The sequence below is a fragment of the Carcharhinus amblyrhynchos genome, chromosome 10 (assembly GCF_965287045.1).
Source record: "Carcharhinus amblyrhynchos chromosome 10, sCarAmb.v2.hapA, whole genome shotgun sequence".
NCBI lineage: Eukaryota > Metazoa > Chordata > Chondrichthyes > Carcharhiniformes > Carcharhinidae > Carcharhinus > Carcharhinus amblyrhynchos.
The window spans coordinates 79,253,153-79,275,643 of record NC_137333.1 but is presented as its reverse complement, the minus strand read 5'-3'; the positions used below and the strand labels follow the sequence as shown (position 1 = coordinate 79,275,643).

General features: G+C 41.6%; 1 protein-coding gene across 3 annotated transcripts in view; it reads left to right on the top strand.

Annotated features, from left to right (window-relative positions):
- The first annotated feature begins 314 nt into the window (after positions 1–314).
- The window catches only part of LOC145349102 (NEDD4-binding protein 2-like 2), a 41,830-nt gene continuing 19,653 nt past the window's right edge, over positions 315–22,491 (top strand). Inside the window, exons 1-5 of one of the 3 annotated variants that reach the window (XM_080197448.1) lie at positions 315–410; positions 6,470–7,485; positions 13,786–13,910; positions 19,637–19,725; positions 20,162–20,238. In XM_080197448.1, the coding sequence (XP_080053574.1) occupies positions 6,470–7,485; positions 13,786–13,910; positions 19,637–19,725; positions 20,162–20,238 (1,307 nt within the window). In that variant the 5' untranslated portion in view covers positions 315–410. Of the gene's footprint in view, positions 411–785; positions 820–4,845; positions 5,223–6,469; positions 7,486–13,785; positions 13,911–19,636; positions 19,726–20,161; positions 20,239–22,491 lie in introns of those variants that run through there. The other 2 variants (XM_080197449.1, XM_080197446.1) reach the window with 2 other exon arrangements.

Here is a 22,491-nt window from a genome sequence, read left to right as displayed (position 1 = left end):
CACAGTAACTTCATTGTAGTGTTAACGAAAGCCTACTTCTGTCACTAGTAAATAAACTTTAGACTTGTTGAGATTTTCCAGCATTTTCTGGAAGTAAATTGTTTTATTTTGAAGAGAAAGGAACTGCAGGACTATTAGGGGAGAGGTGGGGGGGACTGCAATAAGTGAATTGCTCATTTGGAGAGCCAGCGCAGACACAATGGGCCGAATGGCCTCATGCAGAGTAACAATGAGTGTAATAGCCACGCCCAGCTGATTGTGGACTACAGCCCCCAGCAGGCTGTGCGAGGCAGTGACGTCAGGGGCCTGGGGGTTCTGCTTGTTGTTGTTGGTGGCACGTTCCCTCGTCCGGAGTGAGAGCGAGATATGGTCCTGAGGAAATGCTGCGTTAACCTTTTGTAATTAACAAGGTACTGCAGCGACTGTGCGGCTGTTGTTATAAATTATCTGCCCGCGGAAATGTTGTGGAAGGAAGGTTTGACGCTGAGGCCTAGTCACGGTGCTGGTTTCGGCAGGGCCGGCCGCGAGGGTAGAAGTTTACCGCCGATCTGTCCTTCAGTCTGCGATGTGGAAAGTGAAGCCGGCGGAAAGAATCAGTGCGTTTGTGTGTGTGGAGTGAGAAAATGAGGGGTGAGGAGATGGGTAAGGAGGGTGGTGTGTGTGGAGTGAGGAGACGAGGGGTGAGGGTTAAGGAGGGCTGTGCGCGCGCGCGGAGTGAGGGTTGATGAGTGAAGGATGTGCTTCCTGGGGCATTGACTCTGCTGAGAACAGATCAGAGCTGCCAGCTGTTACTCTCTGAGGTAGCAGCCTGTGCCCTGGGTAATTATTGGCGAAAAGCTGCTATGTATACATTTTGTTTGCTATATTTTTATATGAAAACATATTCTTTTGTGTAAGTAAGTCCCACTTGTGGTTTCTGCAACTTGCTAATTGCACAGCCATGTTCATCTATAAAATTATGGAGCTTTGGTTTATAATATATGTTCCAAATTCCAGTGCAGTTGTTTTAACTTTTTATTGAAGTATGTGGCAGCAGGACTTATTACTTTTCCAAGCATGGTGAAATCCATTATTCCCATTGCCATTTTTTCCAACTTTGATATCTGTACGAACATAAGAAATAGGAGCAAGAGTAGGCCATCTAGCCCTTCGAGCCTGCCCCGCCATTCAATAAGATCATGGCTGATCTGTCGTGGCTCAGTTCCACATTCCCGCCCTCTCCCCATTACCCTTAATCCCCTTGCCTATCAAAAACCTATCAACCCGCGTCTTAAAAATATTGAGCGAGGCAGCCTCCACCACTTCAACGGGCAGAGAATTCCAGAGATTCACCACCCTTTGAGTGAAGAAGTTCCTCCTCAACTCCGTTCTAAACTGCCCCCCCTTTATCCTGAGGCTGTGCCCTGTAGTCCTACTGTCCTTTCTGAGCGGGAAGAGTCTCTCCACCTCTATCCTATCCATCCCATTCAACATCTTATACGTCTCAATGAGATCTCCCCTCATTCTTCTAAACTCTAATGAGTACAAGCCTAGTTTATTCAGCCTCTCCTCATAGTTCAACCCCCTCAACTCCGGTATGAGCCTAGTGAACCTCCTCTGCACTCCCTCCAAGGCCAAAATATCCTTGCGTAAGTGCGGCGACCAAAACTGCACACAGTACTCCAGCTGCGGCCTCACCAGTGCCCTATACAGCTGCAGCAAGACCTCCCTACTTTTATATTCAATCCCGCTCGCTATGAAGGCCAGCATCCCATTCGCCTTCCTGACCACCTGCTGCACCTGCAGGCTGGGTTTTTGCGACTCATGCACAAGGACCCCGAGGTCCCTCTGCACCGTCGCATGCTGCAGTTTTTCGCCACCTAAGTAATAGTCCTTCCTACCATAATTCCTACCAAAGTGGACAACCTCACATTTGCCAACATTAAATTCCATTTGCTATTTCCTGGCCCATTCGCCCAGCCTATCTAGATCCTTCTGCAGACTCTCCACACCCTCCGCGCAATTTGCCGTTCCACCAATCTTGGTGTCATCAGCAAATTTCGACACCATACACTCGGTTCCCTCCTCCAGATCATCTATATAAATGGTAAATAGCTGAGGCCCCAGCACCGACCCCTGGGGCACTCCGCTAGTCACCAACCGCCAATCTGAATAGCACCCATTAACCCCCACTCTCTGCCTCCTATTTGACAGCCAATCCTCTATCCACGCTAACACCCTACCCCCAACTCCATGCCCCCTGACCTTCTGCAATAACCTCATGTGAGGCACCTTGTCAAACGCCTTCTGAAAATCAAGAAAGACCACATCCACCGGCTCTCATCTATCCACCGCCCTAGACACATCCTCATAGAACTCCAATAAATTCGTCAGACACGACTTCCCCTTAACGAAACCGTGTTGCGTCTGCTCTACCAAACAATTCTCCTCAAGATGCCTCGCTATTTTCTCCTTGATCACATGTGCTGTTATATGTTGTCACGTGGAAAAGAGTGATTTATACTGTGCATTTCAGGACCACTGACATCCCAGTGTCTTACAATCCATGCAATAAATGCTTTTGCAATTTTGGGAAATGCAATAGGGAATTTATGTACAACCAACACCTGCAAATGACAGCGTAATAATGAACAAATAATCTGCTTAATATATGATGTTGGCTGGGAGCTAAAGTTTATTTATTAATGTCGCAAGTATATTAACGCTGCAAAGAAGTTACTGTCAAAATCCCCTAGTCGCCACACTGCAGCGCATGTTTGCATATACAGAGGAAGAATTTAGCACTGCTAGTGTACCTAACCAGCTTGTTTTTTTGGACTGTAGGAGGAAACCGGAGCGCTCGGAGGAAACCCATGCAGACTTAGAGAGAACATGCAGATCTGTACAGATAGTGATCCAAGCTGGGACTTGAACCTGGGTCCTTGGTGCTGTGAGGCAGCATTGCTAACCACTGTGCTACTAACTATTTATTGCTCATCTCACCAGAGATCATGCTCCTTTGATAATAAAAACAAATGCTTGTGGATGCTGGCATCTGAAACAAAAAGAGAAAATACTGGCAAATTGCAGGTCTGACTATCTGTTGTGAGAGAATAGATTTAATATTTTGAATCAGGATGACCCTTCGTCAAAGCTGAAGACAATAGAAAACAGGACGAGATTTCTACTCAGTTAAAGGCAAAATACTGTGGATGCTGGAATCTGATTTATGCTGTTAGGGTGAAGGGAGGGGGAGGGAATTGACAAAGATGTTATAGACAAAGGGAATGTAGGTGGTGGCAAATGACACTTGCCATCCAACACACTATTCTACTCTCAAAAGAACAAAAAAAATTACAGCAGAGGAACAAGTCCTTGGCCCTCCAAGCCTGCACTGACCACGTTGCCTATCTGAACTAAAACCCCCTATTCTTCTGGGGACCATATCCTTCTATTCCCATCCTATTCATGTATTTGTCAAGTCACTCCTTCAAATTCACTATCGTATCTCCTTCCACGACCTCCTCCAGCAGCATATTCCAAGCACCCAAACACCCTCTGTATAAAAAAAAACTTGCCTCATATATCTCGTTTAAACCTTGCCCCTCACACCTTAAACCTATGCCGTGTAGTAGTTGACTCTTCCACCCTGGAAAAAAGCTTCCGACTGTCCACTCTGTCCGTGCCCCTCATAATCTTGTAGACTTCTATTGGGGTTGCATCTCAACCTCTGTTGCTGTCTTTTGACAGGTCTTCCTTTAACGCTCCACTTACTGTTTTTCTGCCATTTACACATTCTAATCTCGTAATGGCTATTATCAGCACCCTTCTTGGCAGTGATTTATATTCCCTTTGTCTTTTTATCTTCGTCAGTTTGCACCCCCCTCCCCCAAAGCTGACAGTATAAATCTCATCCTATTTGCTCTTGTCTTCCAGACTCAAAATGCTAGCTGTGTTCTCCACAAATGCTGTCAGACCTGCTGAGATTTTCCAGCATTTTCTGTCTTTGCACTGCATAACTCTCCTGTTTTTTGAAATAGCATTCAGTTAGCATTGCACTGGAATGTCAGCCTAAATTTTTGTAGTCATGTCCTGGAACTTGAACTCAAGACCTCATGACTCCAACGAAAATATTACCAACTAAATTATGGTTGTATGTTTGGGAACCCAGAGATTTAAGGCAGATTTTAAGCACCGATGATGTAGCATAACTAGTTAACTTGACACTGCACTCAAACATGATTGCTATAATATACTTACATTCAAAGAAAATATTGACATTTGATGCCAGTTGGTTCTGTCTATAACATGGGTGTCGTGCTAACTGCCCTAAGAGAGAATGTTGGAAATCAAGGGGACAAATTCCTGAAAGTTAGCATCCTAGTACAGCAAGCTATTGGAAAGGCAAATGGTAACCCTCAGCCTGATTAGGATACCCAGACGGGCACTCAGATCCTGTGCAGACCAGTTGGGGGGTGAGGTATTTAAAGTCATCTTTTACACCTCCTTACTCCGATCTGAGATCCCTACTGCTTCAAGAAGATGACCATCAACCCTGTACTGAAGAAAAGCCACCAGGCAGTGTGTCTTAATGACTAACACACAGTTGCTCTGACATTCGTCGTTATGAAGTGCTTCGAAAGGTCAGTCATGACGCGTCAACTCGAGTCTGCCAGATTGCCTGGATCAACTACAGTTTGCCGACCATTGCAGCGCGCCATCTCCTTGGCACTACAACTCAACCCTGAAAAACCTGGAAAACAAGGATAATTATATCAGACTCCTATTTATTGACGACAGCTCAGCCTTCAACACAATTATCCCAATGAAACACAGCTCCAAACTCCGTGGCCTGGGGCTCAGCTCCTCAGTATGTGACTGGATCCTAGACTTCCTAACCCACACACCACAATCAGTAAGGACAGGTAACAATACTTCTTCCATGATTATCCTCAACACTGGTACCCCACAAGGCTGTGTACTCAGCCCCTTACTATATTCCCTATGCACTAACGACTGTGTGGCCCAATTCTGCTCCAACTCCCATTTTCACATTTGCTGATGACACCACCATAGTGGATCAGATCTCAAACAATGACAAGCCAAATACAGGAAAGAGATGAAGAATCTGGTGACATGGTACAACGACAATAATCTCTCCCTCAATGTCAGTAAAATGAAGGAGATAGACATCAGCTTTGGGAAACATACTGGAGGACGCACCCCTGTCTACATTAATGATGGTGAGTGGAAATGGTCAAGAGCTTGAAGTTTCTAAGTGTTCAGGTCACCAACAGTTCTTGTTCCTCCACGCTGATGTTATCGTGAAGAAAGCCCACCAATGCCACAGAAGGCCAAGAAAATTCAGCAAATCTGCTACAAGTCTGGTGCAGACTCAGTGGGCTGAATGGCCTTCTTCTGCACTGTAGGGATTCTCTGATCTTTTTCTGTGAAGAGTTAAGCCATTACAGCCTATGATGTTGGAGGCAGTATATTAGCATGGATGGAGAATTGACTAACGGGAAGGAAACAGCGAGTGGTAATAAGGGGCTCTTTTTCAGGTTAGTGACCTGTAACTACTGGGGTTCCACAGGGATCAGTGCTGGGACTGCAACTGTGATCCTATTGAATGACAGAACAGGGTCGAGGGGCCAAACAACCTACTCCTGTTCCTATTTCTTAGGGTCTTATGTCCTGTTCAACCACCAGCCTTCCTCAAACCTGTCTGATCAGCATTGTTTCTTTTCCTTAGTTTTGAAGAGTGACAGTTTCAGAATAATAAAATGTTTGGTTAACTTTTTGCTTTTCTTCCTATCACATTAGGTGGATTGGAAAGGCATGAAAAACTTATAGCACAATTATTTCTGAAAGCTCGAGCAAAGTAGGAATTTAGTTGCAGAGGACGTGAGATAGTTAGTCAAAAGAAATGAGAGAACGGAAAGTTTGTGATGGCAAACTTCTCCAAAACTAGATTTTAATTTCCTGATGATTTGAGAAATGGACCAGGAAAATGAATTGTAGGTGAAAAATAAATATACTTTTCCTGCTCATACAACAAAAGAAATGAAGGGCATGAGAACAACTTAATATTGGAACAGCTTTGGCCATGCTAAATTCTCCTTCAGTGCATTGGCCATGCTAAATTCTCTCTGTGCACCCAAATAGACACCAGGGTATGGCGACTAGAAAATTTTCACAGTAACTTCATTGCAGTGTTAATGTAAGCCTACTTGTGACACGAGTAAATAAATGTTAAAAAACTTAATTTCAGAATCTTTCAGTGGGCATGCATCTCATTTCAAAGAGTGGTTTTGCATCCAAGCAACCAAATAAAACTCTTTGGTAACAAGAAAATTACACCAAACTTGTTCAGACTTTAGCTGTATGTTGAAAAGATAATTTTAAAATGCATAGTCACAATGCTTCAAAAAAATCTTCATGTGTGACAAGAGCAAAAATTTTACATATTTAACCAATGCTTGTTTTACAGATGTCTAGTTTAGAAGATAGTACTGAGTCTTTGGAACCCAGTGATGGTGAAACGAGTATTCCATGTTCGAAAAGACAAAAAACAGAGAGCACTGCTACACAAGATGAATGTGACTCTACTGAACAGCCTGAGAAAGATAAAACTGATGGTGCTGAACAGCAAAATGGAACTGAATACCTTGTCCCACACAGCAGTCAGTGCTCAGAGTTGAGAGAGGGCATGGAGAATAATTTGCCGTCAGTTTCAAAATTTGAGGAGGACACCATGCAGCGTAATGAGAAGAATGGTATTACTGAACCTGAAAGTGTTGCTCAATTTGAAAATGAATTAATGCTATTTTATAAAGAATTGGAAAGAATTGAAAGTGAGACCGATTTGCTTGTTAATGAGTGTGTGGATAGTTCACAGAGTTCAGCAGAACACATTGGAAGCACTACAGTGGGTAAGCATAAAGAAAACAAAACTGGTAAGCGATGCAAAAAGATTACAAATGATAATGCTCAAACGGCAGGTGATCCATGTACTGATAGATCACAAATTCCTACATGTGACACACACCGAAATAGTATCATGTGCTCCTTAAGGCCTCAGTGGAACCAGCCACAAGCTTTTATTGGACCGCAAGGACCCCCTCTGTCGAGGTTCAATACCCCACTCACTTATCAGAGATACACTGGCCCATCACAGGGGCCAACCCCTTTTCCTCATGGCCTACTGTTTTCAAGTAATGGCCATGTCAGTGACTGCAACAGTGCACCAATTCAAGCAACAAATGAGATTTGTGATGTTCAGACATGCCTCACTAATGACTGTACACTACAACCTGGACATAAATATTTTTACAACTCTGGCCCACATCAAAATAATGTGGGTCAGCCCAATATACTGAGGGCTGGGATAACTAACTTGTGTCACCAGTATCAGAAAACGGAGGATCACTCAAGACCAGGTATTGGAAATAAAGAGCTCGTGTTTATGCGTGGTCCACCAGGCTCCGGGAAATCTACCCTTTCACGGTAGGCTTTATTTGAATTATTTGTCGTTCTTCAGTTAACTCTTGAAAATGGTAATTTTACGCTTTATTGACATTTTTGACTCAATAGTCAGTGTGCTTTATTTTGAGTGTTAATGCTCTTCTGTCAATCATAAAATCCTTTATGTCATTCAGATTGTGGATAATAAGAGTTTATTATTTGAACTAGGGACAGATTTCTGTATTTTTATCTGCTTAAGAGGTCTGCAAACCTTAATGTCAAAGATCGAAGCTTTGAAGCATCCAGTTACTAAATTCCAGAAAACTGTTTGAGACAATGGGCAGTTGAACAAGAACATATTTTTAAAATGTTGGCTATTGCATGGAAACTATCGCATTTTGCAGCTTTACAGTCTTGCTTATTATATATCAAGAAGAAATTACTCTCAGAATTAGTGATAAACTCAAGAGGTTTATTATTGTAATATCGTTTCCTACAGATGTTCACTTTAAAAAGTTTAGTTTCAACACATACTCTATCATTTCATGCTTGCTTATATTTTAACTTCTCATTTCTAAGTAACAGAATTGTTCAGGGACTTTTATTCTTTCATGGAATGTGGGCATTGCTGGCAAAGCCAGATTATATTCTCTATCCCTCTTTGCCCTTGGTGGTGGTGAGTGACTCACTTGAACTGCTGAAGTCCATGTGCTGTTGGGGAGGGAGTGCCAGGATCTTAGCCCAATAATGTTGGAGGAATAACAGTACAGTTTCGAGTTAGGATGGTGTGTGGCTTTTCAGTGCTGATTAATGTGTTGAGCACTTCCCATACCTTGGCAGCCACCTCTCTCAAAAGAGCACCATTGACGAGGAGGTCCAACAGTGTGTCGGCTATGTCAGTTCAGTGTTCGACGACAGACCTCTGCAAAATCATCAATGTACTCCTGTATTGAGGTGAGACCCAGACTATGTATCAGTGACACTTAAGAGGCTTGAGAAATTCCATCAGAAATGGCTCCACTGCATCCTCAGGATGCAAGGAGGGAACCGTAAAAAAAACCGCTAGTGTCTTTCTTGAAGGCAGCTCCAAAGGCGTTCAGGCAAAAGTCCTGCAAAATCAATTCTCAACCCTTAGATGGCCAGTGTTCAAAGGGAGGACAAAGAAAATTCTTCAGACACTCCTTGAAGCATAGCAGCATCAACATTAATGATTGGAAGATGCTTGCTGCCAATCGTTCAAAATGATAACGGCTAACCCATCAAGTTTTGACCCACAGCATCTTAATGATGAGGCAGAGTGAAAGAAAAGGAAGCAAATCCTGCATTCAGATTCCGCTACCTTCTGGGACATTTTGTTCTTTCATGAGATGTGGGCATCACTGCCAATGCCAGCATTTTTTGCCCGTCCCTAATTGCCCTTGAACTGAGTGACTTGTTAGGCTATCTCAGAGAGTCCACCACATTGCTGTAGGCTTGGAGTCACATCTGCCCAGACCAGGTAAACATGGCAGGTTCCCTTCCCTACAGAGCATTAGACCTGGTAAGGCACACAAGTACGCTGTGGTTGAAACCTCGACCCTGAGTGGGTGTTATCTTCTACTAGTACTGGTTCTTACTGCCCTTGTTCTGGATGGTGGCAGTAACAGGTTTGGAAGTTGCTTTCAAAGGAGTATGCATATTGTGTACACTGCTTCCACTACACAGATACTGAAGGGAATCGATGTTTAAAGTCGTGAATGGTTGATTTGCTCTAGATGGTGTTGCGCTACAGTCATCCAGACAAGTCGGCAGTATGTTGTCCCTCAACCTTAAGTCCCATGCATAATAAGTTATATTTGGTTGAAAACTAATCTTTTCCCAAGCTGTCCCTTATCAGTTGGGTGAAGTTAAAAAGAGTTTTTTTTAATGTAGTTTTATGAACTAAACTAGACCCCAATTTTCTATTTTGGCATTATTATGAAGGTAAGATATTTCACTCCAGGCATGATGCTACTGACACACTGGGAAGTTTTTATCAAAACAAACTTTATTTAACAACGCAGTTTCATTATAACAAATTAAGTAGCTTAATCTTTAACAATTGTACAATACATAAACATGACCAGATACAATTGTTAACTGCTAATTTATCACTGAAGTCCAATCAAGCAATGTTTCCCTGAAAGACTCAAACCCATTATAATCAGCAAAACACAGGCAAACTTGCTTGTCATTTAGGCTAATAGTCTTGGAGCTTTCAGAAAACCTCTGGAGAGAGAGCAAGAGAGACAGGGATACCTGTTTCTTTCAACAAGTCCAGACAGCAACTGCTTATATTTTAAAATGAAAATGAAACTTATTTTCCTGCAAGCTTAGCTCCTCCCATTAATCTTTGTCCTTGCCAATCAACCTAATCAAAATCTTACATGAATCTGCATATCTAATCTAAAATCCAGGGGAGCCTAAATAAATAAAAGATCCATTAATTTTTCAAAGTAACATATTCCTAACAAATCAGTTATTAATCTGCATTCTTAGCATGTACTGTATATTCTTCAGACCAATTGACTCCTGTAACAAAACACTGCCTCTTAAAGCAACTCCACTTTATACATAAAATATGTCAAAATAGCACAGTACCATCGCAATACAAGCTACTGAGAACTTGGGCCAAAGCAAGGAATGTGTAAAAAGCTATCATTTGATGTTGGGAGAATATCAATTTTTTTAATAACCTGCCTAGGGAATCCATCAATAAATATACAAGATAAACTAAATCAGATTAGTTTTAAACCGTTGCCATCATGGGATGGAAAGTATCTGTCGATATAGTTCCCTAGTCTGGTAAAATCGTTGATGTCTTATTTTACTCACAAGAATTTGATTTTATCAATGAAATTGTTTTTGATTGAATAACTTCATTAATATTTTTATGTGAACCTAAAATCTGTAGTGGCTATGCTGTTCGAAGGTATTCTGAGAGACAGGATGTACAGGCATTTAGAGTGGCAGGACTGATTAGGGACAGTCAGCATGGCTTTGTGAGTGGAAAATCATGTCTCACAAATTTGACTGAGTTTTTTGAAGGGGTAACCAAGAATGTAGGTGAAGGCAGTGCAGTTGATGTTGTCTATATGGACTTTACTAAGACCTTTGACAAGGTACCAAATGATAGGTTGTATAAGGTTAAATTTCATGGGATCCAGGGTGGATACAAAATTAGCTTAATGACAGAAGGCGGAGGGTGGTTTTGGAGGGTTGTTTTTCAAACTGGAAGTCTGTGACCAGCGGTGTGCCTCAGGGATCGGTGTGGGGTCCACTGTTATTTGTCATTTATATTAATGGTTTGGATGAGAATTTAGTGGGCACGGTTAGTAAATTTGCAGTTGACACCAAGATTGGTGGCATTGTGGACAGTGAAGAAGGTTATCTCGGATTGCAATGGGATCTTGATCAATTAGGCCAGTGGGCTGATGAATGGCAGATGGAGTTTAGTTTAAATAAACGTGAGATGATGCATTTTGGTAGATCGAACCGGGCAGGACATACTCAGTTAATGTTAGGGCATTGGGGAGAGTTTTAGAACAAAGAGATCTAGGGATACAGGTTCGTAGCTCTTTGAAAGTGGAGTCACGATGGTCAGAGTGGTGAAGAAGGCATTCAGCCTGCTTGGTTTCATTGCTCAGAACATTGAACACAGGATTTGGGACTTCTTGTTGAAGTTGTACAAGACATGGGCAGCATGATAGCACAGTGGTTAGCACTGCTGCTTTACAGCTCCAGGGACCTGGGTTCGATTCCCGGCTTGGGTCACTGTCTGTGTGGAGTTTGCATGTTCTCCTTGTGTCTGCGTGGGTTTCCTCTGGGTGCTCCGATTTCCTCCCACCGTCCAAAAATGTGTGGGTTAGGTTGATTGGCCAAGCTCAAAAAATATTGCCCTTAATGTCTTGAAATGTGTAGGATAGAGAGACTAATGGGGAAATATGTAGGGATATGGGGGTAGGGCCTGGGTGGGATTGTGGTTGGTGTAGGCTCGATGGGCTGAATGGCCTCTTTCTGTACTGTAGGGTTTCTATGATTCTATTTCTTGATTTCTACATTGATTCAGCCACATTTGAAATACTGCATATAGTTCTGATCACCCTCTTATAGAAAGGTTATTGTTAAACTAGTCAAAGTGTCAAAAAGACTTACTCGGACGCTACCGGGACTTGATGGATTGAGTTATAAGGAGAGGCTGGATAGACTGGGATTTTCTTCTCTGGAGCTTAGGAGACTTAGGGATGGTCTTATTGAGGCCCATAAAATAATGAGGGACATAGATCAGCTAGATAGTCAATATCTTTTCCCAAAGGTAGGAGGATCTAAAACTAGAGGACATAGATTTCAGGTGAGAGGGGAAAGATACAAAAAGGTCCAGAGCAGCATTTCTTTCAATCGGAGGGTGGTGAGTGTCTGGAACAAGCTGCCAAAGGTAGTAGAAGATGTGGGTACCATTTTGTCTTTTAAAAACCAAAGATATGGACCAAATGCAGCAAAGACAAGTTGGGCTGAAGGGCCTATTTCTATGCTGTAAACCTCCATGACTCTATTTCAGCTTTGTTCAAGATCTTGGATTTGACCAACATCTATCATACTGTTATTGGCTTCAAAATGGTGACATAGACTGAAAGTTTATGATTTCCCATTGTGTATAAATTGTAGGTTAGCATGTGGTGGGCTGACATAACTGCAATGTTCTTGTGGTTTGTGAGCGTTTGGATTTTCAATTTGATTGAACACATGCTGCAGAACGATTGGTTGATTTTGCGCGTTATTCATTTAATTGTTACCTTTTTAATCTGGAGAAATAAACTTAATGCAGAAATCACAAATCTGACAGATTGAAATAGGAGTCTAGTTCTGCTAACTTTTACCTTTTTCCATGAATTTATCTCAAAAATTGTTTCAGTAACTGTGGGTTGTACAGTGGCACAGTAGTTAGCACTGCTGCCTCACAGCGCCAGGGACCTGGGTTTGATTCCTGGCTTGGGTCACTGTCTGTGTGGAGTCTGCATGTTCGTCCCACATCTGCGTGGATTTCCTCCGGGTGCTCCAGTTTCTTTCCACAGTCCAAAGATGTGCAGTTAGGTAGACTGGCAAAATTAAACTATCTCTCTGTCGGGGGTACTAGCTAAGGTAAATACATGGGATGAGGGCCTGGGTGTGATTGTAGACTTGATGGGCTGATGGCCTCCTTCTGCGCTGTAGGACTCTTATGAATTAATTGAGCTTTGATTACCATTTTGCAAGTTGAACTCAGTGTGATTTGGTGCATGTATTTGCAAATGTTGTTCACCCTCCCACATTTTTCTGCTTTTCAACTTAGTTTCCATATCTCTCAATATGTGTGGTACACTCCTGATGCTATTTTGTATGTAACAATTTTCGTTGCTTCTGACCTGTGCTTGCAACCTCTGGTCTGGAATTGAATAGCACCTTCCAATATGCAAAGTTTTTCAACCAAGTAAGCGTAAGTGGCTGGTATCTCTTTTAAAGGGCAGTTACTTCACCTTGGCAGTAGGTTAATATATGCTATGGTACTCCTGCCCTCAAACAGTCTGACTTCTGGCTTGTCAGAAAAACCAGAGAATATACGCTTGTCTGTTTTTGAGCAAAATTGATTTATTTTTGTTAATGCTATTTGTTGTAATGCTGGATTGTCTCTATATCTTGGATTGTGAGGTCCTTGTTTCTCATTTTTAAGAAGATTGGATTTGGAAGGAATACGCTAAAATTATCCCTGTACTAATTTACTAGTGGACTAATTGTTGTTTCAGTCAGAATGGAACTTGGTGTTGGCATTACAATTGTCAAAAAATATGAAGAAAATATATATTCTGAGTTGGTTACTTTACGTTGGATATTTTTTATTACCATCTGTGGAAACCTGTAAGTAACTAAAAATATAAGTATGATTGGTACTGAGCAACGATGCTTGAGACTGAGTAAGACAACAAATGAAGTAGATGGCATTCACATTTTGTAACATACTTGTCTAGATTTAATTTGCTTAAAAAAAAAGTCACTTTGCTAGATAACTTTTAGGATTGAAGAAACAGGTTCTGTATTCTGAGATAATGTTGGTAATTACATGCATTGCTCTGAACTATATTAAACCATAATTTTTGCTAAGATGTTTTGACATGATGTGAATACATTCATAATTGGTCTCCCACATTACTATGTTGCAAAAGATGAAGCTTTTTGTAAAAAAAAATCTTTTTGATGGGTTAAGGTTACTGATTAAAAGTGCTATCTGTTTTTTTTTTCAGAAATAATTCAATTGGCAGTGTAATCATTCTTGAGTATTTCTGTTTGCAGATTGCTGTTAGGTCAAAATCCTAATGGTGTGGTGTTAAGCACAGATGATTATTTCTGTCAGAATGGAGTTTACTGGTTTGACCCCAGTTTCCTTGGAGAAGCGCATGAGTGGAATCAGAACAGAGGTATGAATTGTGTTTTGTTCATTGTCACTCTGGATACCCCTGTTTGAACTTTGTTTTTGTTTTGGTACATCTGATTGGAAAATCTGCAATAGGTGTATCTATAAGCTGAACAGCCAGTTTCATGGATAATGAAAGATAAACTTTCATGCTTTATGGAATAGTTCTGAATGGGGAAAACATAGCTTGAGACACATGAGTCATAAATAGCTGTAGTCTGAGTCCTTTAAAACTTGATAAGATAAAAATGCATGGCCATAAAATAAAAAAGTAAGCATTTAAAAGTTCCCATAATTTATCAGTAGATTGAGAAGTAACGTTTAAACCAGTGAGGTTTACAGTAATAGAAAATTTCAGTGTTCATGGAATAAATGTACTTTTTTCTGATAGATTTAGGACGGCACTGTGGCACAATGGTTTGCACTGCTGCCTCACAGCTCCAAGGACCAGGGTTCGATTCCCGGCTTGGGTCACTGTCTGCATGGAGTTTGCATTTTCTCTGGGTGCTCCAGTTTTCTCCCATAGTCCAAAGATGTGCGGGTTAGGTTGATTGGTCCTGCTAAATTGCCCCTTCGTATCCCGGGATATATATGTTAGCAGGATTAACAGGGTAAGTAGGGCCTGGGTGGGATTGTTGCCGAGGTTCCTTTGACAGCACCCTCCCAGTCTATGACCTTTATCACCTTGACCATTTTTCAGAGTACCTACACCACTTGGAAGTGGTTCAAGAAGATGGTACACCACCGCTTTCTCGAGGGCAATTAATACTGGCCTAGCTTGCGACACCCACGTTCGATTAAAAACATTTTTTAAAAATGTGCCCCTAGTGGCTTACACGTCATGAAATATTGTGTGTTTCTTTGCCACTGTCATAGTGGGTATCAAGCATAAATGTCAGAAAGAAGAGGTATTCTTAAAAAAAATAATAATTTGACATAAATTATAATTGTAAAAATTCAGGAATTTCTGAGCAAATCTCTCTGCACAATGTGACATTTAAAGGTTTGGCTGACATGATTTGAGGGATAAAATGGAGGCCATAGAAAGATTTATGGCTGAGGATTTTGAAGCCTGGTGTAAATTGACAAGGGCTGGTGTGATAAGTATGTTTGAGACTTTGCACTGTCTCAGAGTTAAAAGCAAATTACTGCAGGTGCTGGAATCTGAAACCAGAACAGAAAATGCTGGAAAATCTCAGCAGGTCTGACAGCGTCTGTAAGGAGAGAAAAGAGCTGATGTTTCAAGTCCAGATGACCTTTGTCAAAGCTAAAAGGCCAGATGGCAGATACGCTGAAATCAAAGGGTAAGCTGTGACAGATGAAGGTGTGTGTGTGTGGGGCAGGGGGGTGTGGAGATGGGTGGGAGAGAAGTAAAATTGAGAACAAAGGGGAAAAGGGAAGCAAAGAGAGAGAAAAGTAAAGGGGGGGAGAGTGTGGGGGAAGGGAAAATATAGAAAGACAATAAAGAGGTAAAAGGTAGAGAACAGTTAACAACTAAATAAAATGAAAACAAAAGAGTCAAGGTGACATTTAGCTAATCATCCTTCTTGCCTTCCGATCTCAACGACGAATACAACAATTCAGATGATTAGCTCTATAGATGTCTTTTTTGTATAAATCAATTTCTTTTTCATTGATCACCTTCCATAATCTGATAATGATTACTCACTCTTGCCACTGACTACTCAGCAAGAGGAAATTGACTCTTATTTTGATTTTATTTTAAAATTTGATTTATTATTGTCATAGGTATTAGTATACAGTGAAAAGTATTATTTCTTGCACGCTATACAGACGAAACAAACCATTCACAGAGAAGGAAAGGACAGAGTGCAGAATGTAGTGTTATGGTTATAGCTAGCATTTAGAGAACATAATGCAAGGTAGGTGCATTCAAAAGTCTGATGACAGCAGTTTTTGAGTCCGTTGGTACATGTCCTCAGATTTTTGTATTTTTTTCCCAACAGAAGAAGGTGGAAAAGAGAATGTCCGGGGTGTGTGGGGTCTGTAATTATGGTTGCTGCTTTTCCTGGGCAGCAGGAAGTATAGACAGGTTCAATGGGTGGGAGGCTGCTTTGAGCGATGGACTGGGATTTGTTCACAACCCTTCATAGTTTCCTGCAATCTTAGAGCAGGAGCCATACCAAGCTGTGATACAACTAGAAAGAATGCTTTCTATGGTGCATCTGTAAAAGTTGGTGAGTGTTGTAGTGGATATACCAAATTTCTTTAGTTTTCTGGGAAAATTGAGGCATTGTAAAAATAAAGTTGTTTATTTATTAGTCACAAGTAAGGCTTACGTTAACACTGCAATGAAGTTACTGTGAAATTCCCCTAGTCGCCACAGTCGGCGCCTGTTCAGGTCAATGCACCTAACCAACAGAATGTGGGAGGAAACCGGAGCATCTGGAAGAAACCCATGCAGACACGGGGAGAATGTCTCTGTGGAGTTTGCACAATCACCCAAGCCGGGAATCGAACCCAGGTCCCTGGCGCTGTGAAGCAGCGGTGCTAACCAGTGTGCTACTGTGCTGCCCCATTGGTGGGCTTTTTTAACTATGGTGTTGGCATGTGGGAATCAGGATATGTTGTTGGTGATCTGAACACCTAAAAACTTGATGCCTTCCATCATTTCTGCTTCATTCCCATTAATGTAGATAGGCATGTCCTCCACTACACTCCCTGAAGTCGGTGACTAGCTCCATCGTTTTGTTAACATCGAGAGAGAGATTGTCATTGCAGCAGCTCACCAGATTCTCTGTCTCTTTCCTGTGCTCGGTCTCGTCATTGTTTGAGATCCGACCCACTATGGTGGTGGCGTCAGCAAACTTAAAAATCGAGTTAGAGGAAATTTGGCCACGTCTTAGATGTATAAGGAGTATAGTAGGAGGCTGAGAACACAGCCTTGTGATGCACTGGTGTTGAGGATGATTGTGGAGGAGGTGTTGTTGCCTATTGATTGCAGTCCGTGGGTTAAAACGTTCAGAATCCAGTTGCAGAGGGAGGAGCTGAGCCCCAGGCCACTAAGCCTGGAGATGGGTTTCATAGGAATAATGGTGTTGAAGGCTGAACTGTAGTCGATGAATAGGAATCTGACATCGGTATCTAGGTGTTCCAGTGTTGAATGCAGGGCCAGAGAGATGGTGTCTGCTGTGGACCTATTGCAGCGGTAGGTGAATTGTAGTGGATCCAGACAATCTGAGGCCGGAATTGATTCATCCATGCTTTTTGCAGCACTTCATAATGATGGATATCAGAGCAGAAGAGGATAATCATTAAGGCATGCTGCTTTACTTTTCTTTGGTACTTGGGTGATGGTCGTCCTCTTGAAACAGATAGGGATCTCAGATTGTTGTAAAGACAGGTTGAAGATACCTACGAATACCTATGCCAGCTGATCAGTGCAGGATCTGAGTTCTCATCTAGGGGCATGGGCATTCGGCCTCTGATCTTTGATAAACGTTCTCCAAGGCATCATTCATGGCATAAGACAGCACAGGTCCGCACGTGTGAGGATGGCCTCAACCAGGATCTTGGACTCATGTCACACTATTTGTAACCCCCATGACTTGCCTGGGCTTGCAACATTTCACTTACTGTCCTGTCTGAAGACAGTGCACGCCTCTTTTAACCCATGCTTAATGCTATCTCCACTCACATTGTCTGCACCTTTAAGACTTGACTAGCTGTAAAGACTCACATTCTAATCAGTATTCTGTAAACTGAGTGTGTGCCTTTTTATGCACTGTTTGTGATCAAAACACCCCACTCACTCGACGAAGGAGCAGCGCTCCGAAAGCTAGTGGCGTTTGTTACCAAATAAACCTATTGGACTTTAACCTGGTGTTGTGAGACTTCTTACTGTGTTTACCCCAGTCCAATGCCGGCATCTCCACGTCATGTACACCATCCGAGCCAGTCGTTTTCCATGGATTGATCTTTGAGAGGGCTGCTCTCACATCTGTAATGGTGACCTTGGATATAGATTGATCCGAGGCTTCTGAGGTGGGGGCTGTGCTCTCGCTGATCTCATGCTCAAAATGGGCATAGAATGCATTGAGTACGTCAGGGAGGGGTGTCTTCTTGATCACTACCAAACCTCTTAATCTTAAAAACCTGAGTTTTAAACCCCAGCCCTAGTTTTTTTTCTAGTTTCATCTCTCTCTGACCTCACCTTGACCATATGATCCATCCCCACCTCCTTTGACCCTACTTCCACAAACTGAGGTCCGTTCAATTTTGCTACCCTGTCCCTCCTGTTCACTGACGTGATATTAGTAGAGGGAGCAGTTGAAATATCATGCAGTATCATCAACTTTGAGGGAAATATTTCTGGAACACAAGGTGCACTGGATTGATGCACGAAGGCTTTAATAAGGCACAGTTTTTAAAATTTGTCCACTCATGGGATGTGGGTGATGCCACAAGACCAGTGTTTATTACCGTTGAAGGTTATGATCGCGAGCAACCTTCTTAAATTGTTGCGGTACATCATAACTGTTCTTAATGCAACTGATAGCTTGCATAGTCATTTCTGTTGCAGTCAAATGCACTCCTGCGGGTCTGGCCTAAAGTATCAACGAGACCAGATAAGGACAACAATTTCCATTGCTGAGTGAACCAATAATCTGGTAGTTTCACGTTCAACTTGTTGATAACTGGCTTTTTATTCCAGATTTATTTAATTAACTGAATTTAAATTCCCAAACTGCCATAGGGGAATTGAACTCTGGTTTCCAGATTATTCATCAAGTCCTTTGGATTACTTATTTATTAAAATAAACGCTACCCTATTTGCCAGGATGAAAAATTGTTGCTATTCTTCACACCCGGGTCATTTTTAGCCTCTTGGAGGCAAAGAATAATAAAGAATTGTTAGATGTGTGGAATAGATGCCCTTGATTCCATCTTGAGATATCTGAATTACTGGGCTGCAACCTGTATTAAATTTTGAATAGTTAATAATGAAGGATGAGGTATTTACCTTTTATTTTCTCCTTCTAGGTGTGACCTAACAGCTTCTTCCATCTATGTAGGTCTGCATGTGAACAGGCCGTGGACATGAAGTTTCTTCTGTGTTGGTCAGAGAATTCCCAAATTAAGTGGTGCATGAGATGGTTGTGCGAAGTCCTCAATGTGTTTTGAGCACCCAGCTAGGGGCAATCACTTATGATTTATTGTTGCAGAGCTACCAGGGAAGTATGGAGATCCCCAAGCAGATGATTTAGCATGGCAAATGTATAATGTAGGGTGAAACTTGGCAAAGATCTGAATTAAGTTGACAGCAAATCTGAAATATGGACAATAACTTGATTCATATGCTTCCTAACTAAATTTAAAGTTCAGAATTTGTGTGAAGAAACAATCATGGGTTGTTGGATGAAAAATGCACAGTAGATGATAAAATATTATTGTATGGCAGTATGGAAATATTGGTAAGTACCACAAACGTGAGAAAGTAGTGTCAATAGGGAGATGATGTGGATATGCCGGTGTTGGACTGGGGTAAACACAGTAAAAAGTCTGACAACACCAGGTTTAAGTCCAACCGATGTAAATCGGTTGGACTTAAACCTGGTGTTGTCAGACTTTTTACTGTCAGTAGGGAGAAACAGAAGTGTTTTAGTGCATTAGAGATTGTGTTTTACATAAATAGAAATCCACAACAGAGTTGTAAGTAAATTGTATTTTGGACACAACACTGAATGTGATCATATCCTCCTTTAACAGCTAAACAGTCGATGGATGAAGGCAGGTCACCTATAATAATAGATAATACAAATATCCAGGCTTGGGAAATGAAACCATATGTACAAATGGTAAGTTATATGTGTACTTTTGAAATGTGCTAGAAAGAGGTGACTATTGTCTCTTCATTGAAATCAAATGAGCACTTTTAAAGAAAGGAAGCATCTTCTAAATAGTTTACATGTTTAAATGCTTGCATGTTAAGGTTTACTTACACTACATGTACCTTGTAACTGATTCATAGATGGAAGTAGTGTGAAGTATCTGCACCAGCTTCAGCTTTCGTTGGTTGGAGTTTGTCAGTTCAAATGATTTGTATTCATTTAATTAAGGTGACTTTTTATGTGGTAAATAAAACTCCAGAATCTTTCAGTTTTAGCTTCAATGCAGTTGCCATTCAAACCATTCAGTTGATAAAATATGTTTGAATCTGGAATTGCTGTGCCCAAACAATTATTCATCGATGAAATGCTTAATTGTGGTGCTAATGACTGTTACTCTGCACAGGCTGTGGAACGATGTTACAGAGTGAGTTTTCGAGAGCCAGAAACCTGGTGGAAATTTAATGTTCTGGAACTGGAAAAGTAAGTTTCAGTTTTCTTTTTAAATTGGAATTATTTCCTTATTAAATATTTCTGACATGACTTGAAAATAAACTTCCATGTGCCGCAAGTGATAACTGAAGAAACGCTTGCAATAAGCTATTGAAAAAATTGGATCTGTTTCTAAGATTGCTGTGCGTAGCATACATGTTTTTTTAAAGCAAGCATGCATGTCAGACATGCTGCAATACACAGGTGGAAAGATAAACCAGAAATGGAAAGCTTTTAAATCATAGCAGTTCTGTTAAAGACATATTCCATAGGATCTTTCTTTGTTAAAACTTGTGCCTTCTCATCCATTGGGCAGTATTTTCTATTATGTTGGTTATGTGTCATTTCGAGTGAGGGAAAGGTGGAGATATACCTCACCTATCTTTAGATACTTGGTGGGGAGGGTGTCTCCGTTTGTCTCCAATTCATCCTGGTATCACTTGAGCTCTTCATTCAGGGAACACTCCAAATAAATGCCTTTCCAGCACTGCCCAACACCTGCTCCGGGTCCTATCAGGAGGACGACTGTGAGAAAGACAACTACAAGGTTCTCTAAGGGAGCAGTGATCAGAATGCTGGACGAGGTGGAGCAGATGTGGGACCTCCTTTACTCTCAACTGCACAGAAGACGAATGAGCAAGGTCCACAACCTGGCATGGCAGGCATTGGCAGCACCGGTAAGTGCAAGCTCATTGTGTAAGTGGACAGGAATCCAGTGCAGAAAGGTGACGAGTGGCCTGCTTCATGCAGCCACTCTTCCCATTTCTCAACACCTACGCAGTCACACATCCATCACTTAGACAGGAGTTCACCCACTGCCACCTCAGTGTCTTTCTTGTCTCCCCTGTGGCTCCTCATCATATTCCAGTTCCCAGTGACCAACCACACATGCAAAGGATCCTTAATATCTGATCCAACATGCATTCTGTTTACACTTGCCCCATCTGTCTCCTTGCAGGACAAACTGGCTCACAATAGAAAGAAGGGCATAAGAGGAGCTAAAAATCCTCACTCCATTTGAGGACAGAGTCCTAGAACTTGCCAGGAGATACAAAACTTCTCCTGCATCTATCTCGCCAGCCTCATGTAGGTCCTGTTTCTCCTATGCTTCTGACCCTGCTGTGCCGTAATGCCATCTCCCTTCCCTGCAGGCCTTCAGCCGAGCAGGCCAGCCCATCTTTCAGTAGGCACTGGAGACCATTGAGGAGGGTAGTTCTGACGGCAAGTTTTTGGATGTTTGCATAGAAGAGGCATCACTGCTATCAACCACACCCTCCACTAGTGCAGATACGCACTTTGGTAGTGTTATGGATTTGAAGTGGTTGCATCTTTGGTATAATGTCACATGGCATAAGCAGAGGGATTTGCAAGCTTTTGAGGCTCTTCTATCTTGGATCTGGAACCACACCTCTGAAATAAAGCTGCATCGCGTTTGAGTTAAACCCACAAATGTGGCAACTCATTACCTTTCTCTTTGCTGTAATTCCTGGTCAATTCCTAACAAAGAAGAAACTTGCAACGAGAGCTATGGAAAAGAACAATTTCAACTGGATTTGAAGAAGGAAAAATAAAGCCCTTGGATCAAATAGATGATTGAAGACAAGGAAAAGAAACCTCGGATGCACTACAAAAAGGTTTAGAAAAAGAAAGTTTCTTGAGTAAGCAAGGAATGAATGCTAAATTTACTTACCATTAAATAAAGAAATGTGCTGTGGGAAATGAGACTCTGAGGTGGAAAAAGAAAGTTTGTGAGATTTTAAAGATGCTATTACTTGGGGCAGAACGCAAAAGAAAATTGTTACATAGAGTGATTTTATGTATGAGGAAGAGGAGGAAATTGAAGAAAGTACAAAACCTGCGAGTCAGTAACCAAAGGTGGCGGGAAAAAGTAATGCCATGGATATATTTAATGAAGATTGAGGGTCTTGAACTTGTATGAAGAAATATTCTAAGCAAACCAAGTACATGATGACCTAAAGGTTGTAATGTTCCTCAGTTTGATGGGACATTAAAACCTTTGTTATTATAAAGTCTAGTCCACCCAGCAAAACCTGGAGTTAAAACCTATGATGAACTGAACAAGGTCTTGGAAGAGCATTTCTCACCAATACCACACGTCCTTGCAGAAAGATTTACAGTCCACTGCTGAATCCAGGAGGAAGGTGAAAGCATTTCACAGATTGTGGTGACCTTACGAAGGCTAGCTAAGTACTGCAAATTTTGATGATATTCTTCCCAGTCAGT